The following is a 24,045-nucleotide window of genomic DNA, read 5'->3' as shown; positions in this document are numbered from 1 at the left end:
CTCTAGAGACCACAGCAAATTGTGGGTGATATTTGACATTGACTTGTATTAGTTTATTCTGCATGTGTGCGGTGTTTTCTGTTTCCCATGCAAGATTTTCTATTTTGAAATGATTTTAGGTGCTTATTTCGAAAATCTTGACACTATCGTGGCGCAACATTAAACCAGTTTCATAGTATCTTTGATATCTATCCTATTGATATAATTTAATTGGGCATTCTTATTTGATATTGCCGAAAACAATGCTGCCCCAAAACAATAAACAAAGAAATCCTTTGGTGTTTTTGGATTTAGCTATTGATGGGGAAAAGGGTAAGTACGGCTGTTAGGTATTCCAGGCCTTATAATCATAACCACTTGGCAAGATATTGTGCAAGGTCACAGGTTAGAACAGGTGCATAGTCCAACATATTTGTCAATATTTACTAACAGTCTAATAACACATCCACTGCCCATATTTTCAAGCCTGAATGCCTTAAATATATATTAATGAGTGCAACAATAGGATTATCTAATACTATTTAGTTGAACTAAGTTTAAAAACAACTGTGCAAACATTAGAAAAGTTGAATAATGCCTCATTGTGAGGTACCCTCTTATATCAATGTAAACTAACTACCAATGCCATATTGATAAAATTTCTAATTCGGTTCTAACTATTTCAGCTGGTAGAATTGTGTGTGAGCTGAGAAGCGATGTTGTACCGAAAACTGCTGAAAACTTCCGAGCACTATGCACAGGAGAGAGGGGTATTGGGGTCAACGGGAAACCTCTGCACTATAAAGGATGCAAGTTCCATAAAGGTGAGGTTCTACTTAAAGTCATAGTGTAGTATCAATAAGTTTATTAAAATTGTTGTTGAGCAGTTAAGCCTGACCACTTATATTCCTATTACTTACGCAGGCTTTTTCAAAGAGTCCTTTCAGAGACAAGAGTTCTCTGTGAATTAAAGCCCATAAAAAATAATAAATTATGAAACACTTTTTTTCTTTCTTGTTGTACATAAAACATAGTTCTAGTTTAGAACTGTCTTTATTCCAGATATTTCATACATATTAGTTGTTTCTAAAGATAAAGAAACATTTGTTTACACAGTTCTATACTAAAATTAAATGTTGAGTATGAGTCTATGTTTTTGTTTTATAGTATGGGTGCTTTACTTTTGAATGAGTAGTACATTTTCTATAAACATGATAATGTTATACTTATTTATAATTATTATTTCAGCTATAGCCCAATTTATGGTCCAAACTGGTGACATTGTCAATAATGATGGGACAGGTGGTGAGAGCATTTATGGACCCACATTCGAGGATGAAAACTTCATATTAAAAGTAAGTTAACTAGAGCCCTACAATGTCGTGTAAAGTTTTGGCTTATAGACCCATTAAACAAGGTTTTATTTGTTATAGTTACACAGTAGTTTATTTTTCATAGTAGTAGTTAAAAATTGCATATACATAAGTATTGTTGGCTTAACATGCTTTTCTTGGTGTTGGCACCTATTTTTCTGTTGTTGTAATGCATTGTTGGACTCTTACATGTAATTACATTGTTGCTATGTAATATTTACAAAACTAAAGACATTATTACCACTCAGTTATCTACAATTATTGTATCTTTAATGTCTGTAATCTCATAAAAATGAGCAGCATAGTCTGCTATTTAGTTCCCACACTTATCTTGATATGAAAGTAATATTGTCAGCTTCTTTTATCTTCCAAAGCAGTACTTCAATGATATATTATGAATACACTTGCAAGCAATGAAAAAGTTCCAGTTTTTTTAAAACTATTTAATTAAGTAAGTACTTAATTACATTGTTAAACTATGTTTTAAAGAAATGGGGCTATTTTGTGAGTGGACCTTTTTCGTTGCTTGCAAGTGTATATTAATTCAACAATATTATAAAATATTGCTTTTAAATTCCAATATAATAACAGTAGACAACTGTAGCTAGTTTATTTATCTGGTACTATTCACCTATATTGTGTACCTACTAGTGCAATTGTACATACATTAGCCACCACAGACTGTTTTATAATGACTGCACTAGCACGCAATGCCTTTTCCCACTATTGTGGGTATATTGCTACAAATTGGGCCTTACAGCAAGCTTATGTCTTGTTCAACAGGGTACCAGAGGTTTTTTATACACCTATAACTGCCTTATTTTTTATTAATAGATATATTAAAATCATAATTTACATTAGGTTTTAGTATAAATAATAATATTTGAAGTAAGTAATATACATACAATACACAAATACCTACTATTGATAGTAATAACTATTGTGGATAGGTACATAATTTAATGAATTCTACAGTCTTATCTGTTTCAGACATCTTTATCTGCTGGCACTTTCCCTTTTAACAATCATTCATATTTCATACAAAACCAGTTACATGTGACCTACATTTAGATGCTTTGCTAGTCTAGTGTAGCAACTTTCTAACACTGAATCAATCCTGCACATTTTACAATCCTAATTTCTGATAGTTAAGCTTATCTACGATAACTAGTTATAAAGGTGTGCCTAGAATCTAGATATTGCATGCGAACATTAGTTGGATATTCATAAAAAGACTGGTAGTTTTTTTCCTGTTTAACATGCTCGAGGTTACTGATAATGCAGTGCGAAATATTGTAATGCCATTAAAAACATAACTTGTTAAAAACCATGGCTACTATTTATACTGCCATCCCTAGCACGGGACACCATTTATAACGCTATCACAAGAAATAGCGCTGCCAATTTTGAAAAAAAATATCTAACATCATACTACTACAACCATCATCTCTCGTCTCGTCATGCTAAAAACGGCCGTTTCTGGCAGCATCTTCGGCAACTTATACTTTCTAGGCACCTACTGGGTATTGGGTATTAGTTATACCTCCCCTCCCAATACCCAGTAGGTACCTAGAAACCTACCGGGTTAAATAAATTGGATTAGCTTGATGAGGGCGATGGCCTTGGCAGTTATGGGAAAAACGCTTTCAAACGGAGGTTATGATTATTTTTCCTTTGGCAGCGCAAATTCTGGCTATATATCGTTTTAAAGCTATGCGAAGCTCTCTTAGGCGGCCGTACACGAACACCAACAACTAACACACCTTTCTCAACCCCAGCACGAAGTGGGTTCCCTAAGCATGGCCAACGCGGGGCGGCCGCACACCAACGGCTCGCAGTTCTGCGTGACCACCGTGCCGTGCGCGCACCTCGACGGCAGCAACGTGGTGTTCGCGCGCGTCGCGTCCGGCCTCGCGCTGCTGGAGGAGGTGCAGGCGCTGAGCGGGGACGACTGTCGACCGGCCAAGGTAAGAGTTTTATAGCAAACTAGCTGTTCCCGCGAGCTTCGCTTCGCCTTAAAAAGTTTTCCCGTGGGAAATCCGGGATAAAAAGTAGCCTATGTTCTTTCTCGAGGTCTAGACCATATGTATACCAAATATCATTCAAATCCGTTCAGTTGTTTTGGCGTGAAAGCGTAACAGACAGACAGATAGACAGACACAGTTACTTTCGCATTTATAATATTAGTTAGGATTGTGTTCATAGTGCGCTCTAAGAATGAAATCATATCGATGTCGCTTAACTAGTTTTAGTGCACATACCACTAATTACAGCGACGTTGTTAGTATTTATCACAAAACACGATATAGTGGCAAATTTCTACGTCTATAAATTCGTCGTACATAAATACATCCCAATCCTGCATTGCCTAGAGAACCGAGCGCAGCGAGGCAATAGTAACTTTACCGACAATTTCTAAAGAGCAGAGCGAAGCGAGGCCATACAAACCAAACCGGCACTTTCTAAACCCCAAAGAGCCGAGCGAAGCGAAGCCACACAATCTAACACCCTGTATTTACTAAAATGTAAAGAGCCGAGCGAAGCGAGGCTACACAATCTAACACCCCGTATTTTCTAAAACGTAAAGAGCCACACAATCTAACATCCTGCACTTTCTAAAGCCCAAAGAGCCGAGCGAAGCGAAGCCACACAATCTAACACCCCGTATTTTCTAAAATGTAAAGAGCCACACAATCTAACATCCTGCACTTTCTAAAGCCCAAAGAGCCGAGCGAAGCGAGGCTACACAATCTAACACCCCGTATTTTTAAATGTAAAGAGCTGAGTGAAGCGAGGCAATACTAACCTTACCGGCATTTTCTAAACCCCAAAGGGCCTCTCTAGGCTTTGGGGAATGCAGGATTGGGATGTATGGTATTGCTTTGCTTGTATTTTCTCGCTTCGCTCGGGTATCTACAGGCTGATGCATAACTGGTATAGTAAGTGGTAACGCCGCTAAGCCGGAGTCCCTTCGATAGAAAAAAAAATAAAAGAAACTACAGCAAGGTGTCTCACCGAGGGAAAGGGTTGATGAAGTGTCGTGCACCTACCTGGTCGCTGGAGGCAGTTCAGGAGACCAGGAAAAGGCGGCCGGCTTCCAGACCCTCGCCTGGCGCCACGTGCTCGATCGATCAGAGATCAGAGCAATCCAAAGCACTGCAGCACTCAACACACACACTGATATTCTTCGGTTAGCGGTTCACCACGAATAAAGAAGAAGCGGAAGACTTTAGCAACTAGCCAATCGTCTATTTTGAAAATAAGTTCAATCGCGAATAACTTAGCGCGACGGCGGCCATGAATTCGTTTTCGGAACTGATTGTCTGTGGGTGGCGCAGACAGTGTTGCCACACGTAGCGTTGCGGTGCACGACATAAGCGGAAATAGGGAAAAGGATTTTAGGATCGAAACCTTGCGAAAATTATGAAAGTAAATATATTAAAAGATAGGTGGCGACACCATTTCCTCCCCCCTTAAAGGGTCACCTTTAAAAACATTCATAAGTGAAACGAGACAAATTATAGCCTAGCTAATGCGGTAACTAAAACTAATTATAAACTACAGCGGTAGATACTAATGTATTGTTTATTGTGACGGGAGCGGACATAAACGTACAACCGGGCGAGCGTATGTGCCCCTAGCAGTCCTTACAGTAACTACCCGCGTTACTCCATCCCTTGAAGGATGAACTTTGTCGACAATCGCCAATGGCCACGAAAGCGGAGGCGCGTTATCATCTATGATAACTACAACTGTTCCAGGTATAATAGCAGAGGATGGAACATTCCATTTCTGTCGAGTCTGCAAGCCATGTAAGTATTCCACTCTCCATCTCCTCCAAAAGGATTGTACGAGTTTATCGAGCAACGAGTGCCTATGAAGTAGGCTAAGGTTGTCGTCATGCACTTCAGCCGCGGGCAACGAAAGTAAAGGCGCGGTGTGAAGAAAATGGCTGGGCGTCAGCGCGGCGGGTTCAGCGGGGTCCGCACTGAGCACAGTAAGAGGCCGCGAATTGAGTACACTCTCGATTTGAGCGAGTACAGTAACCAGCTCTTCATATGAAAGCAGCTGTTGACCAATCACTTTAAATAGGTGATTCTTTACCACCTTCACCATGCTCTCCCAGCACCCCCCGAAATGTGGACTGGCTGGGCAGTTAAATTTCCATTCAATTCGGTTTTCTGTGAGCTCCTGCTTGAGACTGCAACTGAATTCGTCGCTGTTTAGAAATTTGTAAAGGTCGCGTAAGTAAGAATTAGCGCCGACAAAATTAGTTCCCCTATCAGAATGCATGACCTTTACCGGGCCTCGGCGGGATAAGAAACGCTTTAAAGCGGCCAAAAAACTGGCGCTGCTCAGGTCAGTCGCTACCTCAATATGTAGTGCGCGAGTGGTAAGACATGTGAAGACGCAAATATAGGCCTTCATAGCCTTAGCTCCACGGCGACGAACAGGAGTGTAAGCGATAGGCCCTGCGTAGTCACAACCTGTGTGGGTGAATGGCTTCGTAACTTGCTTCGTGCGACAGTCGGGCAAGTCAGCCATCAGCGGATAAGTCGGACGCGGGCGCGCACGAAAGCAAACATTGCATTGGTGCACTATCCTCCGCACTACGCGCCGAGCAGATAGAATCCAGTACTTCTGGCGAAGTAATGACAGGAGCAACTCTGGCCCTGCGTGCAAATATTTTTTGTGATAATATTGTATTATCAGGTTAACCGCGTGATCATCACGAGGCAGAAGTATCGGGTGTTGATTATCGAAATCTAAATCGGAATTGGAGAGTCGGCCGCCAACTCGGATTAGGTCGTTGTGTAAAAACGGTCTTAATTTATTAAGCACCGGGGAAACAGGCAAGTCATTTTTAATATTTAATAACTCATCTTTAAAATGTTTGTTTTGGAGTATTTGCAGCAATTTTGTTTCTGCGTACTCCAAGTCAGTAGCGGTAATACAGGTAGGTTCGCGGCGTGGTAATAGTTTTAAAACCCTACATATATAAACGATTATTCGCAGGAGTTTGGTCCATGACGAGGAACGAGAAGCAGCGGGGTAAATACTACACTCGTCAGCAGGTGTCAAAACAGCGTGAACTAGGTTCCTTTGCTCGGGAACGACGTCTAAAGTGGAATCGTTAACTTCATCAAAGGAAGGCCACTGTGAAGCATTTGATGCTAGCCAGGACGGCCCGTTAAACCACAGCGGATGGGCTTTCAGTTTAGAGGGGTCGACGCCGCGCGACAGGCAGTCGGCCGGGTTGTCTGTCCCCGCGACGTGATGAAAGTTTTCAGCGGATACATTTTCATTTATTTTAATAACACGGTTGGCAACAAATGTTTGCCAACGGTGAGGCGAATTTTTTATCCAATAAAGCGCAACCTTGGAATCTGTGTAGGCGCGGACCCTAATTGGAATGCGGGAATTATGCGTTTCAAGTACTGAGCGTAATAATTTCGACAGTAAAAGAACTGCGCAAAGCTCCATACGAGCAATCGTATGGGGCGGGGTGGGTGCTATCTTGGACTTCGCGCAGAGAAGGCGGACCACATTACCCGACGGAGAAGCGACGTGCACGTACACAACGCCGCCTTGCGCCTGCTCACTAGCATCTGCGAACCCTACCAAGGTCACCTCGCAACCGGTCGCGACGCTGAGACAACGAGGGATTTTTATCTCATTAAGCGCCGGCAGTTCGCGACAAAATTGTCGCCAAAGCCTTACTACCTGGTCGGGCGGGACTTCGTCCCAATCCACCTTCAGCTGCCATAGTTTCTTAATTAATAACTTAGCTACCAATACAGTTGGCGCGACGAAACCCATTCTGTCCCAAAGTCGGGCGATCGTTGACATTATGGTGCGTTTGGTACACACTGAGTCCAAATCAGGAGGGTCGATTTTAAAATAAAAGTCGTCATTATCAGTAGACCAACCGAGTCCTAATATTTTATGCTCTGTAGCCTTGTCGAATTCAACCTCAGTAGGTATCTTGTGCGAAGCGGGCAACTCATTGAGTGCGTATTGTGAATTACTGTTCCATTTAACAAGATCCCACTGGGCACCCTTGAACATTTGAATCAGCTGTTTTGCTGCGTCCACCGCCTCCTGTTCTGTATCAACAGAAAAGGCGATATCGTCCATATACAGGCAGGACGGGACGATCTCCGCCGCGCGCGGATACTCGGCACCGTCATCGTCGACGAGCTGCTGCACAGTGCGGAGCGCGTGGAAGGGACTTGACTTTAAACCGAAACATACTCTATTAAATTGATATAGAACCAGAGGATCGTTTGGATTAAAACGATATAAAATTCTCTGATAGCGTCTATCAGATTCGCGAAGCATAATCTGCAGAAACATCTGTTTGCAATCAGCGGTAATCGCTACAGCGTGTAGGCGAAAATTTAAAATAATTTTAAACAAGTCCCCTTGTAAATTTGGCCCACTGTGCAGCACCTCGTTTAGCGAGACACCGGATGAAGTCTTGCAACTTGCATCTAACACGGGGCGCAGCTTCGTGGTGGACTTGTCCTCGCGGAGGACACCATGGTGCGGGATTATATAGCTCGGGGACAAATCGTCCGATGACGCCTGCGGGGGAACGGTCAGTGGCTCCACATAACCTTTGGAAATATCCCAAGTAACATTTCATTCGAGCTTAGGTTGTAAGAAATGCCTTTAGGTTTTATAAGGCTTGTGAAAAGGTTAATCCTTTGCTATCTGGTCATATTGAGTACTTGAGAATGATTACTAAGTCCTAAAACTAATTGTTTATTAATACAACCTTGTAGCTGCTGATAAGAGTTTATATTAACGTTATTTTAACATGTATTTCAGGAGCATATAGTTCTAGGATCTTATAGTTGTCGTAGACTCCTGATTTACTTCTAGAAAAGCTAGCATTAATGCTAAAGTGAGAGCTTAAGGTTAAATTTTTAACCTTGATACAACCATAAAGTTATGGAATATTTAAATTACTTATAAGTATTTTTTAAAACCTATATTAAACCTTTAGGTTGATAAGAGTTGTCTAGGCAAACAAATTAGGACTACTTGGTGAAAACCAAAAGCATTAAGCACTGGCTATGAGCTAAAGGCATGATTTAAGTCCTACAAGAATATTTTAAAGCTTTAGAGGCATCCTCAAAATATGTTTAATGCTTTTTAGTAATTTCCTAACGGCCGCCACATTTTTTCACTGAAATAAAAAAAAAACTTACCAAAAAGATACATTTTAATTAATAAGGGAAAATTCAGTAGCGTTTCCTATACTATTCCAAATATATGTTTTTTTTATATAGACAGTACTTTTATTTCTAATATAAATTTACACCAAACATAAAATTTTATCTATTTTTTTTAATTAAAATATCTTCAAATTTATCATTTACAAAAGGCCCGTCACTTATACAGAACTATTATCCGAAAGTATCACAATAAAGTGCTAGTCGCACAAGGTTTTCATATTTCCTGACTTCAGCCTAACTACTTACTATATTTTGTATTAATACAACACTTACAAGTTAGCCATTTTGAGTCTTGGAAAGTGTCAGGTAATGGCGCCATTTATTATAATTATTATAAAATCTTACACAGAAACATTTTAAGACCCGAGAGTCCTGGGAAGGCATTACAAATATCCATCAAATGTGTTTCAAGTTATAGTAGAGTTACATCCAGGACTAATTTAGAACTTAAAAGCTGTCTTCCAAGGTTATGTTAACGTTAAATTAAGGTTGTGAAGGTTTTATTTAGGTTCTGTGTAAGTTGTTCAAAAGGTTCTGGGTTTGAGCTATAGGTTTTGCTGTAGCTCTCAGAAAGGTTCTAAAACGTGGGCCCTTTTTGCACTCAGGAGGTTAATATAAGGTTAATATAAGGTTATCGAGCCTTCTAAGTCTCACGAGTTGATTTCCATACAAAGGTTCTAGAACCTTTTCAAAACCTTTTTAAAACCAAAAATGTTACTTGGGATAGTCTTTAATGACGTCATCGTAAGCGGCACGAAGCTCGGGAGAAGCCTCGAGCTTCTTCTCCAAACACGTTTGGTATACGCCCAGCCTTATTAAGTCGTTAAATGAAAAAGATAAACTCCGCAAAAAGTACAAAAAAACAAGGAATCCCTTAGATTCGATAGATTTTTCAGTCGCTAGAAGCCATTGTCATGTTGCAATCAAACGTTGTTATGCTGATTACTTACATAAAATTGAATCGTCAATCCATAGCAACAATATAAAGGCATTTTGGTCTTTTATAAAGGCAAAACGTAATGGTGCTCAGTCCATTCCTAGTATAATGGTCTCAAATGGAAGTACCTTTTCTACCCCTAAAGACATCTGCAATGCATTTGCTGACCATTTCGCTTCAGTTTACTCGTTGCCATCTAATTGTAACTGCTCCCTTGTTCACACTTGTGCTTCGAATAATTATGGAAATGCCTCCCATAGCTCTATAGGTAATTTGAAATTGTCTTCTTATTCTATATTAACAGCTTTGAAAAATATTGATAAAAATCTTGGAGCTGGGCCCGATGGCATTCCAGCATTATTTTTTGTTGAATGTGCCAACGAATTAGTTGAACCATTACATATAATATTTAATCATTCCCTATCGACTGGTACTTTCCCTGCTATATGGAAGTTAGCTAATGTGGTGCCTATTCCTAAAGGTAAGAATATAAACACTGTTGAGGAGTATAGACCAATCTGTCTACTTTCTATACTGGCCAAAGTTTTTGAGTCCTTGGTCTGCCCAGTCATTACGGGACATCTTAAATCAATATTGGTGCCTCAGCAACACGGATTTCGCAGCCAAAAATCCACTCTTTCTAACCTTGCACTTTTTGTGACTGATATCACTGAAGCAGTAGACAAAGGCCTGCAGGTTGATGTTATTTATACCGACATCAGTAAGGCATTTGATAGAGTGGATCATAAACTTCTCTTATCAAAACTTCATACGGTAGGAGTGCACGGAAGTTTGCTTGATTGGTTTTCTTCATATTTAAATGGTCGGTCTCAGAAAGTATCTGTCAGCGGTCATGAATCGAGAACATATTTAGCCCCTTCTGGTGTACCGCAAGGCTCGCATCTGGGGCCAGTACTTTTTTTAGTCTTTATAAACGACCTCGCTAACGTTATTATTAATAGTACATTTTCTTTATTCGCGGATGATTTAAAAGTTTACAAAATTATAAATAATATTGATGATTCTATGTTGCTACAGAGTGATTTGTCGAAGATAGTAAACTGGTCATATGAAAATCGTCTACCTTTAAATATTAATAAGTGTGCTCATATAAAATTCACCAAAAGAAAAAACCCTATTACCACGTCGTACTACATAGTTGACACGCTTATAAAAGAGGTATATGAAATTAGAGATTTGGGTATTATTTTTGACTGCAAATTAACATTTATCCCACACATCGACTCTATAATAAAAAAGTCGTATAAAATGTTGGGTTTCTTATGGCGGAACTGTAAAGCTTTTAAGAATTGGACCACTTTAAGGTTAGTGTACTATGCGCTGGTTCGTAGTCTACTTGAATACTGCTCTCCTATCTGGAATCCGCACTATCAGTGTCATATTGATAGACTTGAGGGCATTCAAAAGAGGTTTTTGTTCTTTCTGACTGTGCACCAAAACAAAAAATCTGTGCTTACAACAAGTAAAAGTCGCCTCCAGCACTTCAAGTTGACTCCCTTACATGACCGTCGCTGGATTGCAGATCAAGTGCTACTTTTTAAGATTGTTAGAGGCCTCATTGACTGTCCCGAATTAGTTAAGCGCTTAAATTACACAGTGCCTCGTAGTAATGCCCGCATTGTTAATTTCCATCCATTTAGTTTATCTTTTTATAGAACGAACACCGGCGCTAATAATGTTATAGCTCGGATTTGTCGAAACCACAATATCTTATTTCACCATGACCAGACTCTGGATGTGTTATCAGGTTCACTGGTTAAGTTTAAGAAAGATCTCACCCAGTTGGTTCATAAATTGTTATGAATGTTTACTTATATGTTTAAGATTTGGTATAAGTACTTACTTATTTGTAATTATTTTAAGAAATAAATGTAATATATTAAGTTATTAGGTTAGGTATTGTCATGCATGTTGTGATAGCCTGTAATTGGGTTTACACTGAATCTTAGTTGTATTTTTTTTCGTAATATTTGTTTAGTGTACGCCTGTTGGCTATTGTATATTTTAAAATAAAATAAAAATAAAAACACAAAAAACGTTTGCGAGCAATGTTATAGGAGTCTCCAAGTAAAAACACGTCTTTATCAAACGGGAGAGCTACAGTGTAACGGCCGGTCACGGGGTCACGTTCCGTAGTCGAGCGGTAAAAATGTTCACATTCAACATCCGTGGGGTGCTGAACGGGCGAGCCGGGGACTTCTTCCAGTTCCCAGAAGCGGGTAATTAAATGATCCATAGGCTGCTGTGGCACTATGGCGCAGCATGACGTCACGCATGCTGGGCGGGCGGCGAGCGCAGGCACGACTCCCATGAGTACGTAGCCTAGTACTGTATGAATAGCGGGCGGCCCCGATGGTCCACTGGAGACCACGTCGCCGGGAAGAATCAAATGCGGAAACAGCGAAGCACCAATCAAAACATCGATTTTGTTGGGCGTAGCGAAATGGTCGTCTGCCAATGCTATTTTATTAAGATATGGCAGGGCGGTGGAGTCGACATAAGCGGTAGGTAAGTTGTCAGTAATCTTATCAACAACTAAAGAATTGATTTTGTATTTTATGTTATTATTAAAGCGCGAGAAAAACTGTAAGTCTACTGTCCCGTGGGATGCCCTCTCCGTTCCCCCGAAGCCCCTCACAGTAGTACGTTGAATGGTATTCTGCCGTAACCCCAAACGATCACAACATTCGCTGGTAATGAAGTGACTTTGCGATGCAGAATCCAGCAAAACCCTTACAAATTGTTTATTACCCTTACTATCGTACGTAGCTACCATAGCGGTAGCGAGCAAAACAGTAGTAGGCGTATTACATTGCGGCGTACTACTTTGAGCGGCAGCGGCATTAAGCACGCAAGGACGCGGAGCAGCAATGAACGTCGAACACAACGCGACGTCCGCTTGCGCGGGAACGGATGATTTCGCATCAGCTGGCTGTGACGTAAGCGATGCACCGCCGCCGCCGCCGCCACCAACCGAGTCAATGACCGCGGCGCGCGGTGGCACAGTGGTTAAGTTCTGTAAAGCGGATGACGGATTCGACTCTCGATTAAAATGTAATAGCGAGTGGTGTTTTTGTTTACACACTCGGCATCCCGAAGCGGACTGACAGGAAGCAATCTTATGCTTCGTACTTAGGCAATTTATACAGCCATTTAAATTCTTCGCGGCTTGAAAACGCTCGTGAGGAGACATTTTATGGAATTCGGGACATTTGAACAAATGATGATGTACAATGTTTGTACATAAGCACTTGTGAGCGGAATTAGAGTCGACGGTACTAACGTACGCATTGTAGTGAGGCGGCGGGTTTTTGTTATTAGATCTAGGGCGAGCAGCCGATCGTGATGCTGATGCAGCGCCACCACCGGCGGCCGCAGTGGTCGGTGCGCGCTGTAATATTTTAGTTTGATTATCCAAGAACTCAACGAGCTTATCAAAGGTTGGAATTTCAGACTGATTATTATTACTATTCTCAAAAGTACGCACGGTATCAGGATCTAATTTAGTTAAGGCAGTTTGCAAAAATATGAAGTCTTGTAAGTCTGTTAACTTTAGATTCTTTAGGGCGCGTACTGCGTTAACAAATCGGTCATTAAAGAAATCCAAATTACTCGCAGAAATCGACGACAGCGGTTTGAATTCCATTAATTGTTGTAAATAGGTAGCTGCTAGCGTGCGCTTATCTTCATACCTATTTACTAGGGTATCAAATAACGTTTTATAATTTTCAGCGGAGGGCGTAATGCCCGCACAAGCGGCCTGAGCCTTGCCTGTTAATTTACCTAGCAAATAATGAAGTTTCTCATGATCTGAGAGGGACTTATTGTCGTGAATAGTAGATTTAAAATTGGCATAAAATAGTGGCCATTGGCGAATGTCACCATTAAAGCTCATCAACTCGATAGGCGGTAAATTAATTTTACTTTTTTGTGGAAAACAATCATTATTTTGGGTAGTTTTCGTGACTACGGTACATGACGCAACCAAGCGTTTTACGCGACAATACAGCTGTTCGAAAGAAACTAGCTATTTATAATCTGGCTTGGCAGTAGGGTCATTGGACATTAAACAGCTGTTGTACTGATCTAACACTTTTTGGAAATCTGAACGAATTGTATCTACATTAATACTCGCATCGAGAAAAGCTTCTCTCTCCTCGTTCCCTTTATTTATTTCGGTACATAAATCAAACGCGTATTGTAAACACTCGAACAAAGCATTACGTTTTGCTTGCAGTGTCGCGAGTTCATAATTATGTTGCACCGAATCTTTTTCATTATGCGGTTTTGATGCTTTCGACATCGTGAAGTCGGAAAATAAAATGAAACAAACAAATTAAACAATCACAGGAATGTGGGTGTACAATTGGAATGATAACTTGATAACGCGATTGAATATGGCGCCGCGCCGGCGCGGCGGCGAGTGAATGTGAGTCTACCTTCTTATGCCTATTATTGCAGCAAGCGTAAAATGCGTGACCTATTTAAGTACAGTAGCCCTAACTACTAATAGCGGGATAATACTTTATGTGTATTTGAAGCGAGATGATGATATGATTATTACGTTTTTGGAAAGCGTACAATGTATGTCGATAAAAAGCGGTTAGGTAAATAACCTATGCAGTGCGCCGCGTGCGCACTAGCTTAAGTTCACTTTTTGGCTTTGAAATAAGCTAAAAAGGGCGGTTTTCTCCTAATAGGTGACCTAATAGGGGCGGGGAAATAGTAATCGCGGGTCGAAGGACCACATGGTAACGCCGCTAAGCCGGAGTCCCTTCGATAGAAAAAAAATAAAAGAAACTACAGCAAGGTGTCTCACCGAGGGAAAGGGTTGATGAAGTGTCGTGCACCTACCTGGTCGCTGGAGGCAGTTCAGGAGACCAGGAAAAGGCGGCCGGCTTCCAGACCCTCGCCTGGCGCCACGTGCTCGATCGATCAGAGATCAGAGCAATCCAAAGCACTGCAGCACTCAACACACACACTGATATTCTTCGGTTAGCGGTTCACCACGAATAAAGAAGAAGCGGGAGACTTTAGCAACTAGCCAATCGTCTATTTTGAAAATAAGTTCAATCGCGAATAACTTAGCGCGACGGCGGCCATGAATTCGTTTTCGGAACTGATTGTCTGTGGGTGGCGCAGACAGTGTTGCCACACGTAGCGTTGCGGTGCACGACATAAGCGGAAATAGGGAAAAGGATTTTAGGATCGAAACCTTGCGAAAATTATGAAAGTAAATATATTAAAAGATAGGTGGCGACACCAGTAAGTAAGGCGGAGACCCAGGAGTTCATTCTGAGCGACTAATGTTTTAAATTTTTAAGAGTCGTAGCTCCATTTCATTTTATGTATGTAGTCAAAGTATATTTAGGTACCTATTTATTCAGCTAAGATTTTAAATTCCTATTCACGTTAACACTTCGTTGTGTCCAGGGGAACAAAGCCACACCCACCATTTTATACATACATAATTATAAATTATTTTAATATCTACTAAAGTATTTCTAAAATGTCACCAAATAAAGTATTTTAATATTATATCCCTGAGAAAAATGTTCAAGGAGTTAGATTTAAGCATTTATTTTATATCCGTCTGCTATTACTCTCTGTGATCTATTTCTGTAATTTTTCCCACCACCACTCACCTCACATCCCCCCCAGGAGTGTACAATCCAGTCGTGCGGCGAACTGGACCACCTCCCTGCTGACGGGGTGCGCTGCGACGACGGCACCTGCGACCGCCTGCCCGAGTACCCCGCCGACTACCATCGACAGGACACCGTGAGTACTACTGACTACCATTGACTAGACACTGTGAGTACTGTGACTACCACCGACAGGACACCGTGAGTACTGAGACTACCACTGACTATAGACACTGGGCGTGCTGACTACCATTGACTAGACACTGTGCGTACTGTGACTACCACCGACAAGACACTGTGAGTACTGACTACCACCGTCATGACACTGAGTAGTTGAGTACTGACTACCACCGACCAGACACTGTGGTTACCTTGACTACCACCGACAGGATACTGTGAGTACTGACTACCACTGACTACCACCACCAGACACTGTGACTACTGTGAGTACTGACTACCACCGACAGGACACTGAGTTGAGTACTCTGACTACCACCGACAGGACACCGTGAGTACTGACTACCACCGACAGGGCACTGTGAGTACTGACTACCACCGACAGGACACTGAGAGTACTGACTACCACCGACAGGACACCGTGAGTACCACGTCTTAATCATCATCAGCACTCTATCGCCCACTGTTGGGTTATACACAGGGTTTTGCAACAGTGGAATACTTAAGCCAAAACTCACGGCACTTTTAAGACTTACGGAATTTTACGACGCGATGTTGTGTGTTGTTTATGAGTGGGCGCCCTGAAGCCGGTGTGGTTCATTAAATCAGTAAATTGTAAGACTAGGTTAACCCACGGTTAACCACTGACTGATACCCCGATAGCGAATACCTACGCATATGACCAGCGCACGCTATGCAGTCTGCGATTGACAACTAATATCTGTCAACCAGCAATCCTCTGACTAATTGATAAACCCTTGTCCAGTTTTTGTGTTTGTCGCCGACACTCTAAGACGAACCACTAACCCACTTAATAAGCGTCCACCTTTCGCATCGTCCGCAACGGACATCACAGTCGACGCCGTTTCTCCATACATTTATTAAAATCCGTTTGGTTTGATACATACAATATCAATAGGTAGGTCGCTTAACTTTAACGTATTTTTTTCTTCATTTTTCCAGCCCATAGAACTCCTATCAAGCATCACAGATACTAAAACAAGTGGCAACGGCTACTTCGAAAGCGGCAGATATCAGATGGCCATTAGGAAATACAACAAATGCATCAGATATTTAGACCGAGTCAAGGAAATGTTGGACCAGTTGGATAGCAGCCCGGAAATTGAAAGTGGTGAGTTAAGATTCTTTATAGTTTTTATTAATTTTATATGTAAGAACTTTTTTAGTTTTTTTATAATATGTTATGAACATTTTTTCAAAATTTATGTGTTCCAAAGTTTAGTACACCTATGTATCTCTACTAACATCATGCAAACTATTATCATCGACTACGCAAGATGAGAAACAAACAATAAACATACATTATTTCGCATGAATAACATAATTATGTACCTAATTATATTATTATTATGTAGATAAATATAGATTGTTAGCCAACCGCATATCACAATTTTTAGAAAGTACTTTAGTGATCGTGCGCTGCAGAGATACAGATGTTAATTTTGAGTTGTGTCTCTCAACGGTTCCATGGTGTAACGGTTAGCACTCAGGACTCTGAATCCTGCGATCCGAGTTCAAATCTCGGTGGAACCTGTTCTTTTTGTTTTTTATTTTATTATTTCTTATCGTTTTATGACCTATTTCATGTGAGCTTTTATCTACTTTTTTTGCAATAATTAAAATATTTTTATATTCAGTACTGATAATTAACGCAAACAAATGCATTGCATACATCTTCTGCCACTTGTTTCTTTCGCGCCCGCTAGAGGCGCTGGTTTGTATGTAAATACGCAAAGAAACTTATATTCACGTGTTGTTTTTTATTGTTTTCAGGTCAAAACGTGACCCTGACATATCGATTGCAATGTCACCTCAATCTCGCCGCCTGTCACTTGAAGCTACTAGAGTATGCAGACTGCATCAAACAATGTAACGAGGTATGAAATTATTGAAATTATCACATGAGTGCGTCATATTGAGGGTGAATAAAAATTCCGAATATTTATTTTTTACCGGTCTATCTCTTCCATTATTAGGTTAACGATATCTTCCGCTAGCGGCGCCACTTTGTATGCAAGAAAATTGTTACTAAATGCGTATTTTATATCTTTTATACACCGAAGTCACTCCATTACGCATACAATTTAATATTTTCATTAAATGTAAACCTTTAAGTGGACACTTTATAATGCCTAATGACTTATTAGTTGTGTGGACAAAGAAATAAATTATTGGCGACTATTTTTACTTTAATAATTTAAATATTGCCCCCTACTATCCACGCAATAAAGGCCAATCTCCCTTACAGGTCCTCTTCCACGACCCTCGGAACGGCAAAGCGTTATACCGTCGAGCGCAAGCGAACTTCACCCTAGCCAACTACGAGTCGGCAATCGAAGACTTACGGAAAGCGGTAGAAATTTCCCCCCACAACAAAGCCGTCCAGAAGCTTCTAGAAGAAGTCACGTTGACTAACAAGCACTACACGGGGGTTCAAAAGCAGAGATTGTCCAAGTTTTTTCGGGAACAACGTCAAGAGACGGTCGTCGGAAACCCAACTCACTGATTTGAGGTTGAGAGTACTTATTTACGCGACCGCGGTCGAGTGAAGTGCGTGGGACTTGTGACAACGATTGTGTGACATTTTGTCACTATAGTTGGTGACATTTTGTCACGATAGTTAGTGACATTATGTCACAGTCGGATTTTGTTGATATTGATATTAAGCTAATGGTACGATTTTTGTGTAAGGACTATACAGTGATTTTAATAGGGCAAGTTGTGATAAGGCATACCATTGCTATTTGCGCTCCGGGACTTCTATATTTTGTCTTCAAAATTAATGGGGTAACTTGAAACTTACGAATGTCAAAGTGCTACTCCTGTAAGCCGCAAATTCGTAGTAGCCCCCCTAACACCATGTATGAGTAAATTCTTAGCCAAGTATACGAAAATGGTTCACGGGACCATTTCAGACTGTGTCTCGTCTATTGTGCGATGAATCGATTGAATTAGCAATGAGAATTGATTGTGTCATTTTATGTTGTACCTATACATGACACTCTTTTCCGTCATAAGTTCTAAAAAGTTATGGGGTTATACTGTCATCGAGAAAATTGCTTATAGCTAACTACAGTGCGACAAACTTATCTGTTCCGGTGAGAGACTAAATTGATCCATATCTCATTACTTACTAATGAATTGTATATTGTAAAAGATGGGTTTATTAACACCGCAAGAGCGAATTAACAATACGGGCAAACTTAAAATCTTATAGAATTAAGAAATATCTGACATTTATGTGAGCTGTCACCGGAACAGATAAGTTTGTGGCACTGTACATTGAATAAGCTCTGTCAGATACTTTCTAAAGTCTATGTTTTTGTCAGATACTAAAAAATTGTGAGGTACTAACTTATATTCAACGTAACGTTTGCACTCTTTGAGACAAAGTAATACTTTACGTGTACATACGCCCTACGGTAGGCTGGTTATAGGAAACTTATCTTACAATTAGCTTATGTGACACTTATTCAAGTGTTGTAAGACCAACCAGATAGAAATATCATCTTTTGAATGTCAAGTGTGTTGTCTTGAATGTTGCATTGTTTAAATTGTTAGACGAAAAATATAGTGTCATTATTTTAAAATAAAAGTAAAAGTATACAGGGTGTTGCGTTTAGATATACAATGCTGCACATGTAGCTTTCGGCTTAGTATACCCTTTTGGCAACACCCTGTATAGGTAGATCCTGCAAATTTGTAGGACAAAATGAATAAGGCTGATTACTTTAACATCATTTTATTGTTTAGACATTCGTTAATGCACTCTATATTCCAAAATTAACTACTTATTAAATAAAATTCAGTTAAGACGGAGGCAAAGCCTTGCGGTCGTGGTGGAGTGCCATTGAGATATTTTTAATTAAAAGTTATGCTTCTTGTACGTCTAGTACAGTATGCAATTTTTGAAAACTATAAAAGTATACGTTTTATTCTGTTATCTGCATACATTATCTGTCAAAAGTTGCATGACATTTTCCGCTAGAGGCGCCACTTTGTATGCGAGAAGACGTAAACTTTTACAGTTTCCGACCATCTAACAAACCTGTACTAGACCCTTTGTTCATAGGACTGACATTGTAATTAGAAACACGTAATAATAAAGTTAGTTTACGATGTTCATTGAAACGTAACATAATAATGAAGTTATTTTTTATGTGTACATAATATTGATAAGAGTCTCTGTGTCCTCAGTCCCTTGCTTATATTCAAGTTTGTGGTATGTTTTATGAATTAATTATACAGATTTTCCAGGGAAAGGTTTTAACAAAAACGTTTTATTGTTCTCCTAAATATAATTTTATGATTTAGTTAGATAAAGCATAATATTTTCGTTTTCATTATATTATACATTAAGTTTTGTAATGTCTTTTGTTTATTTAATTTCATAAAATAATCTTTGAATTTCATGATCTAATTCTTTAATCGTAGATTTTGTATCCCTTTTTATGTTTAGTAGGTTCTATTTTTTGTAAGTATAATGTACATAGCACACTTACTTTTATTTGTCGGGTGGAAGCAGAGTCGTGTAAGTGTGCTATGATGACCTTAACCTGTAAGCTCAAATTGCATTGGATCACAGCTGTGAGTTTCAAAGCTAGCAGTTAAGAAGCCAATAAATACTTATACCTTCCTCTATACCAATAAATACTTTATAAGATACCTACATGTTGTCATAACGATTCTCTTTTGTTTATTCTTAGCTAGAAAAGTTGACAATAGTTCTTGTAACAATTACCTGTACATTAATTTTGGTATTCGTTATATTGGTCCATTTTGCAATGTTTTATAACAATCATGAAATGAAACTCATTAAATTGGTTATTATTGTGTTAAATTAAATTAATTTGATTGGTTGCGTTTTCAAAAATAAGTGATGTGTGTTTTGAATTAGTAATGTCCAAAATTTATATTCAATGAAATCAAATACACTATAGTGTGTTCTTAGGCATAAGAGAAATAGCTTTAATATTTTTTAAGAAATCTACAGTTAAGATCTTCTCTTATAGATGTGCGTACAATGAGCTAAAGATAAGTCTTAAATTTTGTACAGAGTTTCCAGTTTTTATTTTTAAAAATATTTGACTATTTTGAGTTTGCAAAACAAAGTTTAGCCGTGGGAATTATAGAATGAAAAGTAGAGAAACTAGAGAGTAGATAACTATCTACAACAGAATGATTAAAATCGGGCCATCCTTAAAACATTGGTATCAATAATTGATCCAATGGCCAATGTGGTAACCTCAGCATTATTTACTTCTATCTTTTGCTCACTGTACCTTTAATTTTGCTGCACTGTCACAAACAACCTATTTGTTGATAAAATTATTAAATAAGTCAGTTCAAATTATTTCATTTTTCCTTCTATTGTGAATGTCAATTTAATACGAGTTTTGTATACAGCAAACATGCCATAAAGTACGGTGGCCTGCGCCTAAAAGTATACAGGCGGAGTTTTTAAAATAGCGATCTCAAGCTCACATGCTGCTCAAGCACATCCACATAAACACCACTGCTATACACATCACACACAACAAGTCCCCGGATTTATAACAGATGTAGCTGGTGCCTTCATCATCAGGGAGCTATTTTAAAAACTCCGCCTGTATACTTTTAGGCGCAGGCCACCGTACCTACAAGCTATGTTTACGAATGAAAATAACATTTCTTTACTTTGTCAAAAATGGTCTGAGAAAACAAACATTACAAACCAAAAGACAAAACTCGTCAATTAAACAAGTAAAAAAAGATATTTTTATTTTTATTTTAACCTAGCGAATCTGTAAGTAATAATTAAGGGATAAAAGAAATAACATATTTTTTTCTAAAATACTTTTTTATAAAACATAATAATTATACAGGCTTCAAAAACATAATGACAATAATAAACAATTAAGGTGGGTTACTAATGCAACAGAAAATATTGAGGACGGCAAGTCTTTGGAATCTTATTTATTTATTAAATACAAATAGGTATACATCTAAGTAACACTGTGTACTTATCAAATTACATCATGTACTCATTAAAACATCAATAAGATAATAGCACAGTTCCTGTTAAAAGTTACATTGCCGTATAAAAAATGCGTTTTATAACACAAATACATAGGTATTATTATGATAAAAAATAACTGAATCACCAGTGTATGTCTTTTAATACTTAAATACATCTTATTTTTAAGTAGACATGAAAAATAAAAGAATCATAAAAAAGCGTTACAAAATGACTAGCAAACAGCATTGCCTTATAAAGAAATACCCAGAAATCTAAAAAACAAACTGTAAAGGTAAGCGTACACCTTTCGCCATCTTACGCGACGGACGCATCGCATTCAGTATTCTTTGTATAGATTCACACAAGTGCGTCCACTTCATCGTCATTGCCGACAAGCCGTTTCTCCATACATTAATGACAAGCGGTTTGGTACGATACGTATATACGATATCGATAGATGGACGCTTGCCTTTAAGGGGCAAATAGGTAGATTACGACTGCCGCAATCTCATGTCGCCTGCTACCAATTTTCAGCTTTATGCTTGCATTCATTCACTTATAAATAAATTACTTAAAGATATAGATTATAAAAATGTGACCAAACCAAGCATTACGTGCAGTAAGAAGTTTAAAATTGTATTATTTACAAGCAAATTATAAAAAAAACGCATCTTTGTGTTAAAAAAGTATACCTATGGTTTTATTTTTTTAAAGTTACGTGAACTTATAAGTGAGTCAGTATTGTTTAAACTCCATATAAAATATCATAATGCTGATTTAATTAAAGCTAATAATTTCGCTTTCTTAATTTCTTTACAATTATTTTAGCAGGTAATACAGATAGGTACTTTGATTGTTTTAAAATGAAAGCACCAGCTAGCAATGTTTTGGCATTGACATAATTAGAAAATACTTATAGCAGTCTTGTTGCTGTGCCATACATTTGTAATAGCTGTATAAACAGTATTATTGACAGCCAGTATTATACATTTTTTTATATGTGTTGCATAACGTTTACGGTACAATTCAACACTGTCTTTTTCATAAAACTTAGATTTATCAAAGAAAAGAGCAAAAGCTTTTGTCGCTATTATAAATGCATGATTTAGGTAAGTTCTGTTAATTATATACTTTTACAATCTAATCTAATTTGGGCATCAACAAATACCTACTTGAAATTAAGTTTCTGACTACTACCTACTGATTTACAAGCTGCGCTATTTCATAAACAGGGTGTTCCAAAAAAGGTAGTATGTGCCTATGTATAGTACGCCGGAAGGGGTGACTCAGATCATTCTAAAAAACATTTGTTGTACGACTTTTAAAAAATAAATTGCTTTTCTACATATATAATCACTTTTTTGGTTACCTGACATTTTTAGTATGGGGAGTTTATTTTCCTATCGAGAAATTCGAAAAGACGTAGTACAAGATAAGATAAGATAAGATAATCCCCAACACAACAATAAGCCCCAACACAACAACAACGGTTTGCAACACCCTGTATTTTAAGTATATTTTACTACTTCTTATGTTGAACATTCAGATCATTTTAAAGGCGATAACGTTAAATTTATTTATCTAACCACAAGTATTATAGTTATTTACGTCAATTCTGAAGACACAAAACAATTTAGCAATGTCTTACTATATATTTTATTAGACAAAAAAAATATTTAATTAACGCTCATAAAGTCTTATTTAAAAAAAGATCTTTAAAGCACTAAAATTAGAATTTGTGCCTTCAGAATCAACATCTTTATGTATTTATTTTACTTACATATTTATAGTTAGCATTTGGCAGTGTTCCGTGCATTTACAACTTAATTAAGGCTGCATTCGCAGTGTTAAAAAGTTATATCAACATTTTAAATATACTCTTAATAATTTACGCAGATCTCTTGTAATATAAAACATACATATTAAATATGACGATCGAATTATTAATGCATTTCGAGGAATGGTAGTTTGTTTTGTATATGTGTTGCATTATTATTACGACAGTCTTAACTAAATAAAAGCGCAGTAATGTGCAAATTCGATTCATAATAAACAACCACAATTTGTGAGAATTACATTAAAACAGTAAACGACTAAATATTAGTAACAAAGTTGTTAGCGTTTTAAATCAGTATGTTATGCTAAAATAATTGAGGTGATTTACTTGATTACGCCTAAAAATAATCTAGCATTTTTGGTTATTTATTACCATGTATACGTGAAATATTACGCATAACTAGAGTCAGGTGACTTCTAGGTGATGTTAAAATATAAATGAATTGATTACATTGGTCCATTATGTTAACATGACAGTTAAATTAACTATGATTATAATTATTAATTAAATGCTACAATCGGTGTTTTTCAAAACTATTTTCTATTTTTTGTGTATGCATACTAAATATAAGTGTACTGTTGTGTTTAAAACAAAAATGCAACTGTTATAAATTATTTTAATACTAAGGAATGTTTTGTTCACTGGTGGCTTTTATCTTACGCATGCCATGAATAATGCTACTTTCAAATTGCGACATAACATACAATATTTTTTCACCGCACATACTCTGAAAGTACCTAGGGTCTTACCACAAAAACTTAAGACAGTATTTAACAGATGTTTAGCGCTGTCAAACGCCTACAAAATCTGTCA

General features: G+C 38.3%; 1 protein-coding gene and 1 non-coding gene across 2 annotated transcripts; both read left to right on the top strand.

Moving 5' to 3' along the window:
- Positions 1–593: 593 nt before the first annotated feature.
- LOC105392365 (peptidyl-prolyl cis-trans isomerase D) lies at positions 594–18,382 on the top strand. Its single transcript, XM_038120462.2, has 7 exons — positions 594–803; positions 1,228–1,334; positions 3,131–3,319; positions 15,216–15,335; positions 16,340–16,508; positions 17,171–17,274; positions 17,646–18,382. Exons 2-7 carry the CDS (start codon positions 1,242–1,244, stop codon positions 17,901–17,903), a joined length of 933 nt encoding a protein of 310 aa, XP_037976390.2. The 5' UTR covers positions 594–803; positions 1,228–1,241; the 3' UTR covers positions 17,904–18,382.
- On the top strand, positions 16,859–16,930 carry Trnaq-cug. The gene has a single exon. It is a non-coding gene; the product is annotated as a tRNA-Gln (tRNA).
- Positions 18,383–24,045: the final 5,663 nt, after the last annotated feature.

The sequence above is a fragment of the Plutella xylostella genome, chromosome 14 (assembly GCF_932276165.1).
Source record: "Plutella xylostella chromosome 14, ilPluXylo3.1, whole genome shotgun sequence".
Classification (NCBI taxonomy): domain Eukaryota; kingdom Metazoa; phylum Arthropoda; class Insecta; order Lepidoptera; family Plutellidae; genus Plutella; species Plutella xylostella.
This window is presented reverse-complemented; position numbering and strand designations above follow the sequence as displayed.

What these genes read in the sequence shown, in the direction of transcription:
- LOC105392365 (XM_038120462.2), top strand. Translation starts at nt 1,242, where the DNA reads ATGGTCCAAACTGGTGACATTGTCAATAATGATGGGACAGGTGGTGAG. An exon ending in CAGCCCGGAAATTGAAAGTG is followed by an intron (nt 16,509 to 17,170) that starts GTGAGTTAAGAT and finishes TATTGTTTTCAG; the next exon opens with GTCAAAACGTGACCCTGACA. An exon ending in GCATCAAACAATGTAACGAG is followed by an intron (nt 17,275 to 17,645) that starts GTATGAAATTAT and finishes TCTCCCTTACAG; the next exon opens with GTCCTCTTCCACGACCCTCG.